This window comes from Glandiceps talaboti, chromosome 1 (genome assembly GCF_964340395.1).
Source record: "Glandiceps talaboti chromosome 1, keGlaTala1.1, whole genome shotgun sequence".
Classification (NCBI taxonomy): domain Eukaryota; kingdom Metazoa; phylum Hemichordata; class Enteropneusta; family Spengelidae; genus Glandiceps; species Glandiceps talaboti.
In genome coordinates this window covers 33,781,950-33,805,298 of record NC_135549.1, presented here as the reverse complement: position 1 = coordinate 33,805,298, position 23,349 = coordinate 33,781,950, and the positions used below count along the sequence as shown (strand labels likewise).

The window sequence follows — 23,349 nt, the reverse complement described above, 5'->3', positions numbered from 1 at the left end:
TTACTGAGCCAGTACCGATGGCTATTGTGTACCGGTCGGTACAAAATACAGGTGCAGGCCAGGCCAGGTCAGGTATAGACAATATTTTTGGGGGATTCACATTCGTATCCAAAGACCTGTCATCATTTCATGGCAAATGTCACCTTCTCTTTTATAAATGCTAATTTCTTGATCAATCATCCAGTCAAGCTTTATGCATAATGGCTGACATAAAAGTTAGCTGTGGTATCATCTCCTGAAGTTGAAATTATTGCAGGGTGAGGGGTGGGGAGATTTGTTTTTGTTGTCATGTTAATTTCAAATACATTTGTCACGTATGTTCAAGTAATTTTTATAAGTTTGTCAGAACTAGCATCACTTAACACATTGGGACTAATATTATATTATTATTATTATTATTTTATTTTATTTCTTAAAAAACGATATGTAACCACTATACCTTCGATTTGCATGTGTTTGGGTTGTACAACACATCAACATCTTTCCGTTGGTCCATTTTCACATCGGATTTTCGATCTACATTACCATTGCCAGACTCCCTTTTTTTATGTCTCTTATCAGCCTCAGCAATTCTTGCAGCTCTTCCAATATGCGTATCCACTAAATACTCTAATTCCGAACGTGATATAACACCAACAAAAATCATTCGCCCTGCAATTTAAAACATAGATTACAGAAAACTAGACAAACAGCTAGACATGGAATTATATCAGCAGGTTCAGAAGGTATGTTTCCATGGTGATATCTCAAACAAGTCTTCTTCATCGAAGACATGGCCCAGTGTTTCAACTTGTTCATTATATTCTGCCAAACATAACCCAAACAGAGGCATGCAGGATGATGGTGACACTATCCCAGCTAAAACTAGGAAAACAGCCATCCAGAAGGGCCCTCAACGTTAATGGTTGGTTAAATTACCAGTTACTGCACTGTCATATCGAGAAATTCTATTATCAAGTAATCTACATCATTAATATATGGCAAAAGATAAGACAACACTACAGTTTTCAATCTCCCCGAGCACACTTCCTGGACCTCAAACAAATAAAATTATACTGAAATTAATGACAAGCCGGAATACCTCTAACGCATAATTACCTTATTTGAGGACAAAGTAATGAATAAAGATGGTAACATCACCCACCACAATGTAAATATCACACTGTTGAGATCTCACGCCAACTCTTGAAAGCAATATTGTGTTGCTATGGTTACAACTCATCAAACCAGGCTTGCCAAAGTTGGTTAAACGTTTATGGGACAGACCTACGCAACAACAAACTCTCGTTCCTGAAACCAGAAATCTCACAAGCACTATCATCACTTCCGGATCAGCTACGCAGCATAAAGAAACTTAAATACTATAGACAGAAGTCTACTCATGACCAGGCATTACACAGTTGCCAACTAGTGGCCACATGTTCCAATTCCCTAGGCACAGATCACCTAGTAAAATACATCTGGACATGCTAGCCAAACACACATACACTAAATAACTGCAGGCACCACCCAGCTAAAATTAAGTATGACCTTGGGTAACACTCGCTTCCTAGTTGCTGGAGAAAGAGAGGGGTTGTATGATAGCAAGGATGATGGACAGTCATCATGATATATATATATATATGCCCCTAAAGTTTCTGAAGGGCATTTCTCATATGCCCCTAAAGTTTCTGAAGGGTATTTGTCATATGCCCCAAACGTTGCTAAAAGACATTTGTCATATGCCCCTACACTTTCTGAAGGGCATTTGTTATGTGCCCCTAAAGTTTCTGAAGGGCATTTGTTATATGCCCCTGAACTTTCTGAAGGGTATTTATCATATGCCCCTAAACTTTCTGAAGGGCAGTTCTCATATTCCCCATAAGTTAGTAAGGGCATTTCTCATGTGCCCCTAAAGTTGTAAGGACATTTATCATAAATAGGCACAATTTCTCTGATGACTCTAAACTTTCATTTTAGTCTTTTCTGAGATGTCTCTGGACTGTCAGTCATATCTCAGATCAGTCGCTTACATATCACATAACTATGTAAATTAGTTCGATATTTTCACTGCAAACAAGCAAACAACAATTTCAACTACTTTCCATATGTAACCATTATCAATCTCGATGTTTACTAATGTATCGAAGGTCTCTGGTATTTTAAACGTTTTCACTGGATAATTATACACCTGTATGAAACATTTTAAAGTAAATTCATTATTGTAGGTCATTTTAAACTGATAATGTATGATATCGGACAGGAAAGCCAGATGCGCCAGCTATAGTCTGCAGCTTACACAGATTTGTGTCTGCCTCCGAACCGGACGCGAACGCCACCAGTATTGATATTGATCAGAAAAAAGAAGAATACAATAATGAAACTATAAGTTCTAGACAACTAAGAAGTGTACCTTTCAGTTGGTTTTCAAAGGATTTGATGAGTTAATTCGGAAATATGCCCGGTATTCTCTTGTGAACATCGACGAACTTACTTTCTTCTATGTGAATCTTTAGTGATAGTTTGTAAAGATGTTGATTGTGGATGTGATTTAAGTTATATTTATATACTTGTAATTAAGTTGATTGCTACACGTCGGTATTCATATTCATTCATTTAATTGTAGACAGAACCAACGATATAGCCTATTATGTGTCAATGTTCTACATAACCATTAATTATATTGATTAATTATATTGTCATAGACATTAATTCCATTGAATGATTAATTAAGTTTGTTATTTTGTATTTGATTCTTGATACAGCTGATGTGAACTACGAGTTGATGATATTGTCACTGACACTAATTCCATTGAATGATTAATTAATTAAGTTTGTTATTTTGTATTTGATTCTTGATACAGCTGATGTGAACTACGAGTTGATGATATTGTCACTGACACTAATTCCATTGAATGATTAATTAAGTTTGTTATTTTGTATTTGATTCTTGATACAGCTGATGTGAACTACGAGTTGATGATATTGTCACTGACATTAATTCCATTGAATGATTAATTAAGTTTGTTATGTTGTATTTGATTCTTGATACAGCTGATGTGAACTACGAGTTGATGATATTGTCACTGAATAGGTTTCCAAGCATTTTACCTTTGAATGTGTTAATTCATTCTTTTTCTTTCTTTTTGTATTTCTTGATTTATGTTTGATTTGAATCTAATGAGTTACTGATTATGGGATATATTGATGCTTAACCTGTGCATTTGAAGGCCTTCATTGGTGAAGTAAGACTTAATAGTGGAATCTTTATTGAGTTTTTGGAGTATTACGTGGATATTACCAGAATTTACGACTACTAAGAATTTCGATGAAGCATTACATATTGATTTGGGATTTTGAGACCACTGTATTCTAACTCAACGGAACTCAGAATTCAATGGAAATTAGTCAAATTAAACTTTAGAATTTATCGTATTGAATTGAATTAATTGTATACTTGGCATACGTAATTAATTCATCAAAGCTTACTGCCAAATTGATGTTCATCTATGATTAGAATCAATTGATGACATATGCACATTGATGTATTTAACTGTTTGATCTAGTTGTATGTATTGAGTATTATTGTTCTGTACGTATTCGTATTTTTGGTGTAATTATAGAACATTGAAAACACTAAGAGTTTGTGTGGTTGTCGTTTCTTCCAAACTGTGCACTCAGGACAACACCGATGCCTCATCAGGCCCCAATATGAATTATTATATGCAGCCGATACGTGTATACAAACAGAAAATTAATATACACATTAACACAGTCTTTTGCTTTGAAAACTGAAAGACGATAGTATAATGTTTCTTTACCAATTTTAGCCAACCCTGTTGCATCCATCAAACTCCCTTGGAAGGAATGTGATATACAAATTATTCGTTAAATTGATTTGGGCATTTATCCATTTTACCTTTGTTCAATTGGAGTATTTTGCGCCCTCTGTTGATATATGTTGGAGAACGATATGTACACAAAGAACTTTCTGGTTTAATTTTCAGCTGACTATAATCCTGATTATGGATGCCGTTATCTATCGGTAACTAAGGCAACACTTAAATGTAAGAAACTCTAGCCATGAAATCATTGTTATATACATATCACCATTTATTGTTTACTGCTATCACGCTATTTTGACACTGGCCTAATCAAACTCCAAGCAACCAGACTGAAGGGGTGGTCATTTCCAATTGACTGAGAGGGATGAGGGCGGTGTTTTTGAGTTGAACCTTGGTTTTCTCAAACTGCCCCCCCCCCCCCGGTTCCAATATCTTATGCCAAATTGACTCCCGCGCCCCTAGTAAGATTTTCTTGTTGGAATTTTGAATTACATAAAACTATTAAAACATAGAAAGTTATAGTACGCAAGCATGTAAAGTGATACATTTTATCTCTGCCATCAACATCACTAAAAAAACATCAATGTCGGAAAGGATGATTCAAACACAAAAGTTTATCTGTGTTCACAGTCAGATATAATGTAAACATTCATGTGTGTCATGTGTGTTATCGTTGTCGTTACGTGTATTTTACTGTATAATTCGTAACAGAATGACGTTTAGGGAGCGATCAGTTTTTACCCCGGCAAATCAGAGGGGGTCACCTTAATTTGGGACTCAAAGAAGGGGGGGGGGTCATCATTTTTACTAAGTGAATAAGGGGGGGGGGGGGTCACATCAACTAAACAAAATCCTGAGCCACGCTCCTGTACTTAAATGTTCATACAGTCAATATCATAACTAGGCCAAAGCCCCTAAGCTCGCACAGCTGGGTAGATTCATTTGTGAGCGACTGCCTCATGATGATATCATAGATAGTGCTCTCAGCACAAACATAACCAATCTAGGACACTTTGAAATAATATATGGCAAACACTGTGACTGAAAGTGCCTGACCCAGCCTGTGTCTAGATATTGGATATTCAATGTCCATGTATATAGTTAGTCTAGTTCCTATATATTTTTGTACAGCTAATGTATGATAACTACAATCATCTTCATTAGAAGTCCCAAATTGATTCATGGTTGAGATCAATAGTTCAATGTAGGGTAAAAACTAAATTCTTTTAGTGTGGGGTGGGGTTGAGAGGAGGTTTTTTATAATGAAATCTGAAATCAAACAAATCTAAATTAGATTTTACATCTCCTCTGGAATATCTAGTATCCACATTGAGTGACTGTATACTGCAAGTAAAATTTTGTCAGCAGATCATAACATTACATTTCCTTGTTATTAGAATGTATTTATTTTCAAGGCTATCATGTTGCCAGCAATATACTGGACAACATAGCCAATAGTAAGTGAATTGAATTAGTAATCTAGTTTAGAAACTGCTGCAGTACAGAAAACATTTTTATGACATTTTTTAATTTCTATTTTGAAACCAATGACATTTATCACATTTCATTATTCAAAACCTTTCAAAAATATTTTGGTTAATATTAGCAGTGTGGTCAATGAATGGGGGGGTGGAGTTTTGAGTCAGTGCCAGTTATGAACAGGACAAACAAGTGCCTTGAGGAGTGCAAACGTGTACATGTATGGAAAGCAGCAGTTGTGTTAAGTCTAAAGAAAGTAATACATTGACTATATGATGTGAACACATCTTTATATGATGTAAACAATTCATTATATGATGCAGGTACATCATTATGAGTGTATTAGTTTCTGATACTTGATGGTACTATCTTGTAAAGCAGGGATTAAGTTATTGCTTGAAAGGGTCTGAATAGCCTAAATATTGGCTTTCAGAATAAAAATCCTCCAGGGCTTCTAGAGGGAGACCCCCTTGGACCCCCCACATGAGGTGGACATATCCCAGTCTCAAGCCCTTCCCCTCTTACTGTCAAGATGCTATCAAAGTATATTTCAAAAGTATTTCAAGCCTAACTTGCTTTTTACATATGTTGGTGCTGTCTTGTAAAGCTTGGAAATTATTGTCTGAAAGGGTCTGCATAGTATCAATATTGACTTTTCAGAGTAAAAAGAGCTCCAAGGCTTCTAGGGGGAGATCCCCTAGGACCCCCCCCCCACATGAGGTGTACACATCCCAGTCTCAAGTTCTTCCCCCTACCTCTTACTGTCAAGATGCTATCAGACTATATTTCAAAAATATTTCAACCCTATGTAGTTCTTTTTACATTTTTTGCTGTCTTGTAAAGCTTGGAAATTATTGTCTGAAAGGGTCTGAATAGTCTCAAAATTGACTTTTCAGAGTAAAAAAATCTCCAGGACCCCCCATACCTTTCACTGTCACGATCAAAAAAATACCTGTCATGTGAATATTATATATGGGGGTCATAATGTTTTAGAATTAAGTGATAGGGGGGTCAGTCAGTGACTTTTAGTCGGCCCGATTTAAAAATCCACCGCCCCCTCCCCCCTCCCAGGCTGGAGAAACTGACCGATCCCTTACCACTGCGGTCGGCGTTCGATATTTACCATGCTATAAGTTAGTCTCTTGGGAGACACGTGTTTATATACTTAAAGAACTATCCAGTATAAATAAATAAAGATTATCATTGGAAGTAATTTTTAACAAATTATAGTTGTGCAAGAATCATTTTCAGGGTATTAAAATCACATATTACACTTATCTTGTTATTTCTGAAATTGATCACCCATCCCCTACTTCAAGTAGTATTTACTAAAATGAATAGGTCCACACTTCAAGTAGACCTTTCCAAAATAACACACACACACAAACAAACAAACACCCCCCCCCCCCCTTCCACCCCTGAAAAAAGGCAACATCCCTGTCATTAAAAATGACCGGCCTCTAAACACCAATCACGTCGCTTTGAAATACCTGGTGACTCGTTAGTGTGTTCCTGCATGGGACTTTGAACTAATGCGATAAAAGTTTTCATACACAACTAACCATTCTTTAATACTATTCAAAATACCAAATGCCTGACTTTCATATTTGACATAGCATTTGCATAAAGTAGTTATGTCGTGTGGCTAGGAGAAGGCATCCCACTCCCAAAGTAGAACATTACAATTGTTCAGAAGTCATTTTATGACGCCAAAATGACCAATATATAAAAATAATTTAACATTTCGATTAATTAATTTATTCACCAATTAATTTAATGCATTTAGAATCCACTTTCGTTTAATGTGATGATTTTGCATTCTTGGCTTTGTTATTTAAATAACCTAGGTTTTTTTTCTAGAATAGAATGAATAACCCTTCTTAATGTTATGTGTTATTATTACAAATTTCGGCAATTTTGTTACATGTTTTTTAATGAAGTTCATTACAAATGTCAGCAATTTTTATTACAGCTGTTGTTCACATAAATTATTACAAATTTCGGCAATTATCTCTCATGTCGGTTTTATTACATTAAAAACTTGACTTTCATTACAAATGTTGACGTTATACCGATATCGGCAATTATTACAAGGGCAGTTGTGCAGGGCTTATTGTCAAGTATTGGTTTAAATTCTCAATAAATAAAAGATCATCTTACCGAGAGAGTCGACGAGTGGATATATGTTATGGTAGGTTTGTGATAACAAATACTTCAGGTCCATGTACGTACAGTCATATGTAATGAAATCTATTTTTTTGGTCATTATGTCCTCTGCAAAAATGTTATGAGTCCTATGGAGAAAATGGAGAAAATTGTCTACAAACTACACTATACATTCACTATTCAACAATATAGTATTCAATAGTCGAATTAGTTACTTTATTATTGGTAAACAGAATTCATATTTTATTAAGTATATATATTAATAGAGTCTTTTACATAAACATATGGCGATATAAACTAAGGCGCGGTATTCTCCTCTCGGAACAGGCATTTATGGATTTAGAGAATACTGCTGACATCGATTTATAAAGTGTCAAATAGTTCACCTAACAGTAGTATAGGACCTAGGTATGTAGACACTTTGGACCCCGTTTTAAAGCGACCATTGTAACTTGCATGTAATTAAATGATCACAATTACAGACTGATTGAGCTCAATTTGGATCGATTGTGGAATGACATAAATATACAACATGTGTTGACATCACTAGAATCCCAATGCTAACACTCACACATGCACACACCTAATTTGAATTCACCAGGGAATCAACCATGATATAAATTAAGTAGTTTAATCACTGAATGGAATCTCCCTACATGGATTTCTATGCTAAATTTTTCAAAACATCTGATATAATATTCATTTTTATATATGTCTTAATATATAGAAGTATTTGTTGAAGTTATAGTATTCATTTGAGAATGGCTATATTAGTTTGCAGTGGTTACTTTAGTAGCTTTACCCCATGTAGCTAATTTGCATATTTGAAACTACGTCAAAGGTAAGTTCTTGAAAGTTATTCACAACTCTGTGGTCAGATTTAATTTACTTTAAAATGTTTGAATATTAACTGCTGGAACAGTCAAGCCTGTGTGTGTGCATGCGTGGCTAGTCACCTCGAATATCCCCATGACCATATACGAGGGAACTAATACTGTCAGTGAGTAAATATCTTTCATCATCAAAACAACTCAATGTCATTTGTTAATTTCTCTCAATACGCTATAACAATTTGATTTATACTTCATGTATATTTCTAGAGGGGTTACATAATTATCATTTTTCCGAAACTCCAATGATTTATTAAATAAATACATCTTTAATTACTGAAGTTCCGATGCGTTTTCTTCAAATACTTTACTTCTTGTATAAGTTAATAATTGTTCATAATTTTATGTCAAACTTTATGCTGTTCTTTCTTATTAGCCAGTTTTAACAGTATAGTTTTTACTATACCCAATGTCACAGGCACAGCAGCAACTCCTGATACAAAAACTAGTATAGCTGGAACCATTGCTAAGATTGTGGTTGAAGTTAATACAGCAGAGCTTATCAGTATGACTTTATTCACTCCACGAAGTAATGTGTATAATCACATAGATGCTGAACATAGATGCTTGAGGTAGTTGATTAATTCTTCAATAGTTTGTATTTTTGCATATATATATATATATATATATATATATATATATATATATATATATAGTTTTAAAACTATTACGCTCTCCCACTGCGGTATAGAGCACTGTCTTAGCAGATTGATACTCACCGAGTTATATATATATATATATATATATATATATATATATATATATATATATATATATATATATATATATATATATATATATATATATATATATATATAATGGAAGAAGACGAGTATGATATTACATTATGGATTTACGCTAGGTTTTGGTTTAATTAATGATATACCAATTACAAAGACACCATTATAAGCTATCAGACCGTGGACCATGGATATAGATAATAATAAAATAGACTTTCATGGTTATCCTATTACTTATCAATTAAAATTATTGTAGGTATATAATATATAATGATAGACCAATATTTAAGAGATCTTTATCATAATAGTGATGTAGCATACGATGGTATATAGAAATAATGGAATTAAATAAACTATGAAAAGAAAAAGATTAAGTATAGTGAATTACAACAATGGTTAAAAGAACAAGAAGTATATACACTTCACAAACTTGTACATAAGAAGTTTCTGTATAGGCAGGTAATAGTGCATGCTATTGATGACAGTGGCAAGCTGTTATAGTATACATGCAATCATTTATTAGAGACAACAAAGGGTATAAATATATACTAACAGTGTTTGATATTCTTAGTATATTTGCCTGGACTATTCCATTAAAACGTAAATATGGTGATGAGTGTTTTCATAAAATGTTCAAGGAAAGAAGACCTGGTAAAATAAAATTGATGAAAGAATTTTACAACAAGCATGTTCAAGAACTATTTGAAAAGGAAAATATTGAATGGCGTAGTACAAAAAGTGATAAGAAAGCCAGTATTGTTGAAAGATTCAACTTAACATTAAAACCAATGTATAAATATCTTACTAGTAACCAAACAAGAAACTGACCATATTGATGAGGTGCTTGTAAGCAGATATAACAACACATATCATTGAAATGAAGGTATTGTTTGGTATAACCTATAAGGTTCTTATTTGACATCTACATACAGAACACCACAGTTCAATATTGGTGATACAGTTAGGATTTCAAAATATAAAAATCATTTAAGGACCAGTTATTGTTTGCAAACTAAAGTAGAAGACATTGAAGGCAAGAACTGTCACCATATACAGATAAATCTGAGGTATACAAAATAGAAAAATACTCAGGAAAAAGACAATACAAGGAAAACAAGTCTTAGTTAAATGGAAGTGCTATGATGCTAAATTCAAAAGTTGGGAACAATGGGAAATATCATAAGAATATTAATAATGTATAAATAGTTGGAGAAAAGAATATCACTAAATCAAAGAGATGTTTAGGTTTACGATTGAACTTGACTGATGTACTATGAGAAAAAAGAATTAAAAATTGGCATATTTTAAATACAAACCCTGGTATGAAATTGAAGGATGAGCAATTATACCAGATTATCTTAGGTTTTACAAAAGAATGCAAGAAACAGAAGTTCTTTAAAGATGTGGACTTTGTAAGTTTGTTTTCCTCAGGATAACCAAAAGATTATGTATCTTAATGAGTATTGGGTGTTGAATATTATACAGGATACTAGAAATCAACATATAGTCAAGATAAATATGGCAATCTTGTCGTTTTTGTAAGTATAATATATATAATGTTTATGCCGGAAGATATCTTTAGGAGGTCTTATCAAACTAAGCCAGATAACCCTACAGTGGAAGGAAAGTTTCCTTTAGAATTCACATTAAATGAAAAAGTAAAGAATGATTTACATTAGTTATTTGATAAGACAAAGAATTGTGATATTTAATAGAGATATTTTAGTGAATATGGATATCTATGTCTCACGTACGGAACATTTTGCAATACAATTACGAGATTTAATAACAGGTTACATCCTATTAAGATGCAGAAGAGGCCAGTACATGGTTTAGAGAGCCTAGCATGGAACATTGGGATCAACAATTAAACTTTACTGTATGGATAGCTACAAGTAGTTGTGGTATCTGTAAAAGATCATTTATTTAATGGAAATATCGCGCCACAGATAAGATCATTTTGCAGATTTCATGTTTATTACTATATACATTAGGACGGATTTTGTATGAAATGGGGGGGGGGGTACAAGCTATTCACGCATTACATTATTAGGTTATGTAAGCAAAGGGGAATTAAATGCATTTTATAAACCTATCAACGATCTATCTCCATCAGACTTAGGTATATTAAGGAATTATCAAACTAGTATTCTGAAAATGATAGAAAGGGATTATCAAACTAGTATTCTGAAAATGATAGAAAGGGATCAGAGACTATATTATGTATGAATGATAAGATTAAACCAGATTTAAACTGAATGCCTCCCGTAAGGGAATCACTAATTATGCAAATAACTCATTAAACTAAAAAAACTATGGTAACAGGCTTTGTTTTTTGGACAAACGTGCTTTCTTAGGTTAATGTATGTAAGGGTGTATGATACTGCTTAATGCAGTCTTAAGATATAGCCTAATTACCAAAAATCATTAATTATGCAAATTATTCATTAACACTGGATGTCAACAAACTTGATAGGACATATGTGTTGTCTTATGGTTAACGTATGTACTAAATTATGTTGAATTTGAAGTATGTATTCTTAAGATATAGCCTAATTACCAAAAATAATTAATTATGCAAATTATTCATTAACGCTGTAAGATACATCAACGAATTTTATAGGACAAATGTATGTTATGTTTAACGAATATACTAAATTATATTGAAATTGAAGTATGCAGTCTTAAGATATTGCGTAATTAGTTGATTTCATTAATATGCAAATTTCTCTAATCAAACATTAACAGATCTGGCTCAAAACCTAATCAGGTCTAGCTATTACCCTAAAGATTATATATCCCAAATTTCATTACAATTGAGCCAACCGATTTTTAGAAAATGATGACACAGACAGACAGACATTCACCTTTTAATACCTCCCGTAAAAGGTAAAAATTGAACAAATTAAATCAAGAGTATAGTGCTATAAATGACGAACTAGAATTTGCAAATAAGACATTAACAACAGGTATAGCTTTAGGTGTAAGTGGAAGTCTCCCAACAACTAGTGGAGCTAATGGACAACCAAGTAAAGTATATAATGAAGCTATAAAACCTGTATATGAATGGTTAAAATCATTAGGAAGTAGAGCAGAAGCAGCTCTACCTGGTATAATGGGATCTGTTGTAGCATTTATTCTTTAAAAAAAATAGCTGGAAGTGTAGTTGGATACCTTCGAATTGCTTTAGTTGGTTTAACAATATATGTGTTTGAGTATTTGAAAAAACAAAAAGTGGAATTACAATTTAATTATAATATATATAAATGCCATATTCAAAGGCGTTAGAACCAAGTTATAAAAACAAAACAGCTTAGCTGCAAAAAGTAAAAGAATTGTGCAGAGATTTACACATAATCCAAACACAGCATAACCTGGAGAAGTCTTATATTATATGCTAGATACACAACATCAAGTAGTGAAATGCTTTTAGAACCTAATAGTTTAGATTCAACATTTGATATTAAAGTCAAGGGAATTGTAGGTAATACTCTAGTACAAAATGTGTCAAAGAATTTATTTTCTTAAGTTTGAAGGTGAGGTATCAGTTGATTTCACATGATACTAATTTATAAAAACATGTAGAGATCTGTATAAACACACTAAGGATAGGAATAATAACGCATTATATGGATTGGCAAGAGATATCTTTTGGGACAACAGTTGGGATCTGATGAAGATGTATTAAAACATTATTAATTATTAATTGAACAATATTTATGGTAATGAATTCACATATAAATTAACCCGTCAAATGTTTAGAAATTATGGTAGTATTTTGAATAGGAGCTCACACTATCGGAGCCAAATGATCTCATCAAAGGTCCAGATTGTAATATTGATTATAAACTTATAAATATTCAAATAGAGTATGAAACTATTCAAGATCCAGAAATAGAAAGAAAAACAATATGATCATTTCTATGTGAGTGTATAATAAATTTCAGAACAAGCCCATGAAAACAATGAGACACAATTCTTAATGAAAATATTAATATGCCACGACATAGTTTGAAGGCTGCACTACTACTCTTCACAATAACGCAATCACAAGATGAATGTGACAGTGGAAAATTAGTTTAGCCACATACATTGTCAATAGACGTGACCATCGAAGGTATAAGCAATCACAGGATACCAAGCTAAACATTTATGGAGAGAATGTAGAAGATATTTTGCACAATTAGTATCAGATCATGATATAGAAATGACTGAAATTAGTTTTCTAAGAGATAAATTTTGTTTATTAATCGACCTTAGACGTTTCCAATCTATAAACCACCGTGGTAATTCACTAAAACTAATTGATAATAAAGATGGTGTACAGTTGCAAATACGAAAGGAAAGAACAGTAACAGATGACACCAATTAAACTATATGGAATTAAATAAAGAAGAAATAAATGAATATATCAATACATTAATAAAGACACCATTTAGTAAATTAACGTTTAGATTACATTATGCCTATAATATTGTAATATTTTATTATTGATATAAAATAGCTTAAATTGAATAATATCTTTATGGAATTTATAGAATAAATTATATATGATTATAAAATGACTGAAATGAATCCAGGACTCGATAATGTGTTAATAGAGGCTTGAATTCTCGATAAACCAATTAAAAAACGGGGTAGACCAAGGAAAAATGGAATATCACAGCAGCAAAATAAACCAATTAAAAAACAACAGTGTAGACCAAGCAAAAATGAAATATCACAGCAGCAGGATGAAAGACAAGTAGATAATGTAATTGCAAAATATAGAGCAAACCTTTTATATGTAGTAGCAGCTGGTGATAGTGATATGTATTTGTGATTTATTTATAAAATACAACAGTTTGGTAATAGAAATGAAATTACCTAATGGGAAAGGAACACTAAGTGATAAACAAATGAATATATTACAAAAATGAAGGGAAAATAAATGGAAAGTTATTGTTAGTAATGATTATGATGAAATGATAAATGAAATATTGTTATACTTATAAGGGGGGAGGGGGTGAAAATCATTAAACCATTATTTAACAATTGTAATAAACCTAGTGAAACATTTATTAGTAAATTAATTAGTGATGGTAAAAAATCATTTATAGAGTTTTCTTCCATTATAATTATAAAACTGTTGCAAATTATATATGTGATTTATATTATATTTGATTAGTGAAAAAATATTAAGTATTGAAGAATTAATTAACTACCTCGAGTGTCAATGTTCAGCATATAGGTGATCATACAAGTTAATTAGTGGAGTGAATAAATCCATACTGATAGGTTCTGGTGCATTAACTTCAACCACAATCTTAGCAATGGTTCCAACTATACCAGTTTTTGTATCAGGAGTTGCTTCTGTGCAGGCGATATTGGGTATAATTAAAACTAATTTAAAACTGGCTAATAACAAAGAACAGCTTAAAGTTTAACATAAAAAATTACAAGTAATTATTACTTTATACAAGAAGTAAAGTATATGAAGTAAATGCATTGGAAGTATTTAACGACATATTTAGTAAATCATTAAAGTTTCAGAAAAAATATAATTATGTAGCCCCGCCCCTAGAGATGTACATGAAAAAGCATAACTTAAATTGCTATAATGTATCCAGAGAAATTACCAAAATGTTATTGAATTGTTTTGACATAAACAATATTTACTCACTGACTCACTAACCACGCATGTGCAAACAAAAGTAAATTAAATCTGACTATAAAGTTGTATATGTCGGACGTTACCTTTGACCTAGTTTCAAATATGCAAATTAGCTAAATTGGCAAATCTACTAAATTCCCCAGTGAAAACTAATATAGTCATTCTCAAATGAATACTATAACTTCTATGTATTAAGACATATATAAAAGTTAATATTATATCAAATATTTTGAAAAACTCAACATAGAAATCCATGTAAGGAGATTTCCTTCAGTGATTAAACTACTAAATTGATATCATGAATTCCCTTTCAAGTTAGTTCTGTTCGTGCACGAGTATTAGTATTGGGATTCTAGTGATGTCAACGCATTTTGTATATTTACATCATTGAAAAATCGATCGAAATTATGCTCAGTCAGTCTGTAATTGTGATCATTTAAATAAATACAAGTTAGTTGCGTGCGTGACTGAATTCCTATGTGCGCGTTGGTATTGGGATTCTAGCCACCTCAACACATTTTGTACAGGAAAAAAGTGTCGATTTAAAAATGGGTAAAATTGGGGTCCAAAGTGTGTCTACATGCCTAAGTCCTAAACTACTCGTACATGATACACACAGTTGATCTTCCAACCCAGGACATTTTATTGTCTTTCAAAACCAGCAATTAAAAAGTGTCATGTGAAGGTACATAATGTACGATTCATACTATTTTTTGGCAAATGGACAGTATACAAGTATATGTAGATTGGGGAAAAAAATTCCTATTTGTGATTTTGATGAAGTATGAATTGATTTATATTGATCAAAATACAATTTCTATTGCGATACATATAAAAAGTATTAACATTACTCTATACAACATTCAGATCTAATTACCAGCAATTTATAATATCATTCCGTATGTATTCTTAAGTTTTGTTTGTAAGAATTGTGACTGTGAGATAACTACGTTTATTGTTTATGATACTAACCTTGCCTCGCCTGTCGGTATGTCTGGTAAGTATGGTAGTTTCTTTATCTGAATTATACTATCAAAAATAGATGGTTGTATCAGCAACGAAATAGCGTTTGCGATTAGGACAGCGACCTAGAAATATGAGATAATGAGACAGTTATTGAAGGAAAACTACTAGATGTGGAGTATCTTTCAGGTTTTTTTATAATTATGGTGAAATGTACAAATGTACGTAATTTGAAATAAGCTATATAACCAGCATTGAAAATTCACTGCATAACGAAACATTGTGCTGAAATATTAGATGCATACACGTTTGCTATTAATCATAACCTATTATAATTAAAGTATGTTAGAATATAATTTCGATTTTTCATTATATTTAAAGATATATTTAAAGAACACTCTCCTTTATTCAAGTGTTTGAAGACAAATGATCATGCAGCATGCGAGTAATAGATAAAAGAAAACACAAATATTCTTCACTACCACGAGTTTAGTAACATTAAATGGATGAAAGCAGTAATTCTTTGAGATTTGGTAATTTTATCGTATTACTGATCTTCAGGCTTGGCTTCTTACCATAACAGGCAATATGTGTGTTATTTGTCCTGTCATTTCGGCAACAATGACAGACGTTGACACTGTGTGAGTTACGCTCCCAGACAAAGCAGCAGCCCCTAGAATGATAGTGATCTATATAAATATGGCTGGGTGGATCAATAGATCGATCGTTAAAATGGATTTTAGATAAAGAAAAGAACATCAATTTATTCAAAAAATAAATATGAGACAATTGTCGGTTAAGGAAGAGTACTCGCCTTTAGTAGGCTTATAATGATTACTGCTACCAGCTTACGTGTGCTTTTAAGTGATAACCTAGTCTTCCTCAAAGACCTATCACCACAATATATGTTGTTGGAGTGTGTTAATGTCCCCTTCAAACGTTCAGAACAGTGAACTTGGCAGCTGATTTCTATGTGATTCATACTATGAATAACCTCCTGTATCGTTGGTGAAGGGAATTAGATAGTGCCAGTTATTGGCAAGATTTAAGTTACCATGGTAATATATGACTGCACAGAATAACTGTGGATGATTAATCTTGAAGATGAAGTTCAAAGATCAAATTCTAAGATTAAACCTCAAGAGATTAAATTTAGTCTGTATTTTAATAAACATTGGCAGTTATGAAGCATAAATTCTGTTCCTCACCTGCCTTTTGAGAAAGTCACACCATTTGTGTCAGGTAATTAGTTGAAAAGGGATCATGTGTGTTAGAAATATGATGCTACACAAACCAAATATCACAATTTGCCAAATGAATAAACAGTAATAGATACAATGAAACATGTAGTCTTGTCAGATGAACATCTTCATGTTTGTTATCAATGATCAATTGGAGCACTAACCAACTACTGCATATCCACCTGGTACAACTTTCAGGAATTGGTCACCTTGCACATAACCATGTGGAAACCAAGCTGCCATGGCTTCACCTACCAATCGACCAAATGCTGCCCCCACTATGAATACCGGCATGAAAACACCATTGGCAACTGGTAGTGTGATTGCAATGAAGGTCATCCAGAACTGAAGTAACAAAATGTTAATATCTGTATATGATGATCTAAGTCAATTTAGAGCACTTTCAATGTTGCATTGTTAAACTTCTCCTTTGAGTTTTAACACATTTTCTCCTCATTAATGGGTAACAAAAGCGAGGGTTTTTTAACTTTGCGTCCGAAAAACGGTAGTTTTCACCAATTTTTTTATCACATGACCGCGTTTAAATAGAATTATAAAGATTCGCACACCATTCTGCAAACAAAAAAAAATTGACCTCTTATTTTCTCAAACAGTAGCTTCAATATTGTTTAGACAGGGTCTAACGAGATTAGGTACTCTCCTTTTTTGTTTGTTGTGAAGAATGCCTCCTCATAAGGCTACCGCTGAGCAAGATTTGTCAAATTATAACTCTATTTCAGTAAGATTGCATTATGAAGGATTGGTGAGAATGGCGTTCTGGATCCCATAAGCATAAAGAAATGCACCTAAAGTACTGGACTGAGTAATCAACCACAGGTCTAATATCAAATGCTTTTATAGATGTTACAAAAGACTTAGTACAACTTAACTTAAGGCTTTAAGGCAATAACAAAAATTACGATTCCGGATCTCACATTCCGGGTTCTGTGGTTTCCATGCTACCAACTCTTACCATTCAACCATCATGACATGTTGCCAAAGTACTTTATAATATAATCAAACTCAAATTTTATAACGTCGCCATAATGTACATAATATTTAGTTTAATCATGGATGACAGAAATCGAGGGGATAAGTTATCGCAACATATGACAGATCGGGTTGAAAAGAGAGTGGGTGTACTTGGAAAAGTGACATATGGTAACTAGTATACTAGAACATGAACACATAGTGATGTAAGTTATAGATCAATACTTACTGTCCATAATGTGTATAGTCCCACAGAAAGAAATATGTTGCCATGGTTACCAAGCCAGAAGGAGGCAAATTCGGCATTTTCTATGTCTTCCTTTGATGCGCCAACCCATGTTTCATTGCTAAACAACGACGTCAGCACTTGACCGGGTTTTAACTAAATAGAGTGCAGACAATAGAAATATCATCACTATTGTCTATGTGTTGGTGGGTTGGTGCTGTGTGTGTGGAGGTGTTGGTTGTTATTGTGTGAGTTATTGGGTGCGGACAAGTAGGTGTTGGCTGGTTATTACATGTCGGGCTTTGATGTTCCGTTAGTTGACGGGTTTAGTTTAGGTGATAGATGCTCTATTGAAGTTGGACAAATAAAACTTATTCTCGTGTCGGCATTTAGATATCAACTCAGTTCTTTTGTTTAGTATGGAGTTTTTGTCTGCTTTAATAATGGTTAGTTTTTCGGTTAAACACAGGTTGCATCGTTTTGTTTTATTGGTGTATGCTTGGGCTGTCTTGCTGATGGACCAGGATACGGAAAAAGGCTCGTTGTTTCTTGTCAGTTTCCCCCCAAAAAAATAATAAATAAATAAATAAATAAATAAATAAATAAATATATATATATATATATATATATATATATATATATATATATATATATATATATATATATATATATCCGACAGACAGACATTTAACTATGCCTATACTGAACCTTAAAATAATAGTCATATACACACTTTAAGCTAAATCGTGTTTGTTATGGGTAGCCCGCCTTTTTAGCTTAGCAATAATTGCCAAACAGTGATCTATAAAATAGTTACATAATAGCATATGATAGCATAGGGAAAAGGACAAATAATCAATTTCGTTCTCTCGATTTTCCGAATTTCTAATATTATTTTCTGTATATTTCAAATAAAGTTTTAAATACTGTTTCCTCTCACTGATTTTTTCTTTCTATTTCCTACCTGATATCAATGTCTTATCTGAGTTTATCAGCTTTGCATTAATTAGTAGCTTGGTAGAACAAACTCACTATTTTTGTTCACAAATTAACGCATTATGCCATGAGTGTAAACATCCACTAATCCGACTAATGGAGGTAACACGGAAAGGGGAGCAACTCCAAAGGGACGTGTCCAGAAATTTGATAACTTTTCATTTATCCCTCACTATATCAATTCTTTTTACATGATAAATTACTATACTCTTTTTATCTGAATTTTCTTGCACGAGAATCTTTCCCTGGAAATTTAAATAGCAACATGAATTTGGATAGGAAACATTTTGTCCCAGAGACTCAAATACTACTTGTCCATACCATGTCAACAATTATTGGTTTCAGTTTAGAGACATGCAGTCAATTGTATGTAGTTGCTTGCCATGACAATGGATATTTTCTCTTATGACTTTATATTATAGTCCCCAACTACAAAGATAATGTTACAATATAATATAGTCCCCAACTGCAAAGATAATGTTACAATATATTATAGTCCCCAACTACAAAGATAATGTTACAATATAATATAGTCCCCAACTGCAAAGATAATGTTACAATATATTATAGTCCCCAACTACAAAGATAATGTTACAATATAATATAGTCCCCAACTACAAAGATAATGTTACAATATAATATAGTCCCCAACTACAAAGATAATGTTACTATATAATATAGTCCCCAACTACAAAGATAATATTACTATATAATATAGTCCCCAACTACAACTTAAGATAATGTTACAATATAATATAGTCCCAACTACAACTTAAGATAATGTTACTATATAATATAGTCCCCAACTGCAAAGATAATGTTACAATATAATATAGTCCCCAACTACAAAGATAATGTTACAATATAATTGCTGTTGCGTTATTTGGAAATAACTATTATCAAGAAGACAATGTTTAAAACTAGAACACAAAAATGCATGTGATATTAGCAAATAGCCCTAATTTATGAATGACTCATATGAAATCTCATGTCATGCCTGTCTACATCTTTTATTCTGTTATATACTTATTGTCTTGACATATTAATAACTGGTCCTTTAAAGTAGAAGTAATTATTCCTAGGAAAAGATACACACAACCAGAAATTATTTTGTGTATATTTAAAGAAAACAAAGAATCTCGCAAAATATTCAAAGGAAAAAAAAGAAAAGAAAAAGGAAAAACGGATTACATGGCAGCTGGATACATTACTGATTTTTTCCCCCACGATTTCCTACTCCAAAAAGAATCTTGATTGGGTAAAAATTGGTAAAAATGATTTGGATATACTTTAAACTTAAGAATAATTCTGTATTTACATGGGAAATCTTTGAAAGAGAGTTGATATGTTAAACTAGTCACTAATGAAAAACAAATGTTTTCAAATTAAAACTGAAGATATATACAAAGATTTCTGGAAAGATAAAACAATGTTTGATATTTCTGACTACAAACCAGGTTCCCCATTCTATGGATACAACTAATAAGACAGTTGTTGGAAAATTCAAAGATTAAGAAGCTGGTGTACCAATTGTGGAATTTAGTGGTCTAAGATCATAGATGTATCCATATATAAAAGAAAGTAAACCTAGGTGGTATTTATGATACGTTATTTAATAGTAAACAGATGCATCACACCATGAAAACAATTAGGAGTATCAACCATCAATTAGGCAGTTATGAAATTAACAAAGTGTCATTGAGTTGTTTTGATGATAGAAGATATTTACTCATTGCCGGTATTAGTTCACTTACATATTGGCACGGGGCTATTCAATGTGACTAACCACGCATGCGCAAGCTTGACCGTTACAGCAGCTAATTTACATTTTGAAAGTCAAATAATCTGACTATAAAGTTGAATATAACTTTGATGTTACATTTGGCCTAGTTTCAAATATGCCAATTAGAATTTCAACAAACACTTCTATGTTTTAAAAAATATATAAAAGTGAAAATTATATTAAATATTTTGAAACATTCAACATAGAAATTCATGTAGGGAGATTCCCTTCAGTGATTAATCTACTGAATTTATATTGCATTCCTAGATGAGTGTGGTATTGGAATTCCATAAAGAAAAAACGATTGATGAACTTTCTTATGTATAAAAATATACAAGAATGATAGCTTAATTTGGAATTGGGCTTCGAGGCAGGAGAAAAAGATTGATAAACTTTCCTATGTATATTTTATACTTTCCTATGTATATTTTATACTTTCCTATGTATATTTGGGCTTCAGGCAGGAGAAAACACTAGAGAAATTCCAATATCGTTCCAGAGCCGATCCAAAGTGTGCTCATATACCCATGTTCTATACTACTGAGTTTCTTCCTCGGTCGCAATTTATGTTATTGAAACATTGTTCCCATGTTCGCTGGTAGCTTGATTTGTTTTCCATAATCGTGTTTTGTAAGTCCCAGTGTTATGTTACTGTCTCTTCTAATTCTAGGACTGAATGTTACATACCATTGGATATAGTTTGGAGTGCTGTCTGATTTTTGAGAATATCTCTCTGTTTTACGATGTTTGCTCATGAAGAATTGCTTCTTGTTTTTGATTCTACTTGTTTGCTTTGTGTTCGTTTGTATTTCATATTATTTGCCTGAGTTTGGTGACACGACTGTGTCACAATAACGAAACGGCACTCACGGCGATACGGTGTACGAAGAGTTGATATCGGGTAATAACCTCATGGGTCTGTACAAACAAAGATCTACAATGTATGCTCCTCATCACCGTTATTACTGTCAAATCAAGTACCACATAGAAATTACATAGAAATTACAGATAAACAATACCTCTCCTGCTATGTATTGGCCAAATCCAAGTGGGAAGGTACAGGTAGACAATAGTAGTGTGACAATCATCGGATAAAAGAAACGGCTGAAATGGAAACCAAAAAGGAAAAGAAAAATTGGATAAAGACTTATAAGAAGATAAGCTATTACTGCAAGTTATAGCACGTCTTCTTTTCGTAGATGATGGTAAAGCAAGTAAAAGCTATGTCTATTCGATACTAATGTTTTGAAGATACGAATGACTTTTTGGAACTGCTAGGGATTACCTTTGCAATTAGGAAAACAAGTTATACATCTTGTAAAGGAAAAACTCGCATGCTCCATATTTTCATTAAATACATAATAAACAGATTCTAAAGAACTTACTTTTTCCTAAGAATCTTTTTCCAGGCTGTCTCCTTCCTGTTAAATTCAACCAATTTTCTATGCAGATATATAAAGAGTGCACCACCAAAGCCAGCGACAACTCTGTTGCAAAAAAAGAGCAAAAATGGCATTGTAACACAACTGTATTTGGTTGTTGCTATGAGCGTGGTCTTGTTGGTAGGCATATTTGCGTACATTATTGGAATCTTTATTAAGTTGCCTACCCTTCCGACGTTTCATCTTTGCAATTTAAACCGTCATTTAGCTGTTGCTGTGGGCGTGGTCCTGTTGCTAGGCCAATTGCATAACAATGTTGTCAACAAGAACTACATAATAACACCTCCAGAAACATCCCACCAAGTTTCAACCCTATTCACCGTGCACTTTCAAGATATTAGTTTTTGACCAAAATTGATATTTTTTAGACCTAATGTGCATATCGCTGATGGGATCAACATATTGTGAATACAGCTTCATATGCCCAAATGCATCCCAAGCCTAATCTGCGGGGTAATTTTTGAATTATAGATTTTTTTACCAAAAAGATACATTTTAGTCCTAATTTACATATCACTGATGGGATATGTTATGAACAATTCTTAATCTAGTAGTTTTTGAGATTAGGATTTTTGGCAAAAATCACATTTTTGACCCAAATAACACACCGGTGGTGAGATCATTTTGATTTAAACTATTTCCCAACTAGATACCTGATTTAATATACCCACCCAATATCATGGCAATCAGTCCAGTAGTGTATTACTTTAAGTTGTTTACACACAGAGACAGACAGACAGACAGACAGACAGACAGACAGACAGACAGACAGACAGACCGACGGGCAGGCAGGCAGGCAGGCAAGAGACACTTGTCCTTGCCTATAGCACTACTGAACCTTATCAGTACAGTTGTGCTAATTAAAATGTACCTATGGCGTTGTAGCACAATTGGCTATTAACTTTGTCAGTAATACCTCTTATGTTGGAGTATATTTGGATAGTAAAATGTTATGG

The 23,349-nt window shown here is 32.8% G+C and overlaps 1 protein-coding gene across 1 annotated transcript in view; it reads right to left on the bottom strand.

Annotated features, from left to right (window-relative positions):
* The window catches only part of LOC144435996 (chloride channel protein 2-like), a 56,933-nt gene that overhangs the window by 17,521 nt on the left and 16,063 nt on the right, over positions 1-23,349 (bottom strand). Inside the window, exons 8-15 of the mRNA XM_078124663.1 lie at positions 22,337-22,438; positions 21,971-22,055; positions 18,176-18,328; positions 17,121-17,301; positions 16,291-16,388; positions 15,725-15,840; positions 7,464-7,597; positions 440-651 (exon numbers count right to left, since the gene is read on the bottom strand). Coding sequence (XP_077980789.1) covers positions 440-651; positions 7,464-7,597; positions 15,725-15,840; positions 16,291-16,388; positions 17,121-17,301; positions 18,176-18,328; positions 21,971-22,055; positions 22,337-22,438 — 1,081 coding nt within the window. The remainder of the gene's footprint in view (positions 1-439; positions 652-7,463; positions 7,598-15,724; positions 15,841-16,290; positions 16,389-17,120; positions 17,302-18,175; positions 18,329-21,970; positions 22,056-22,336; positions 22,439-23,349) is intronic.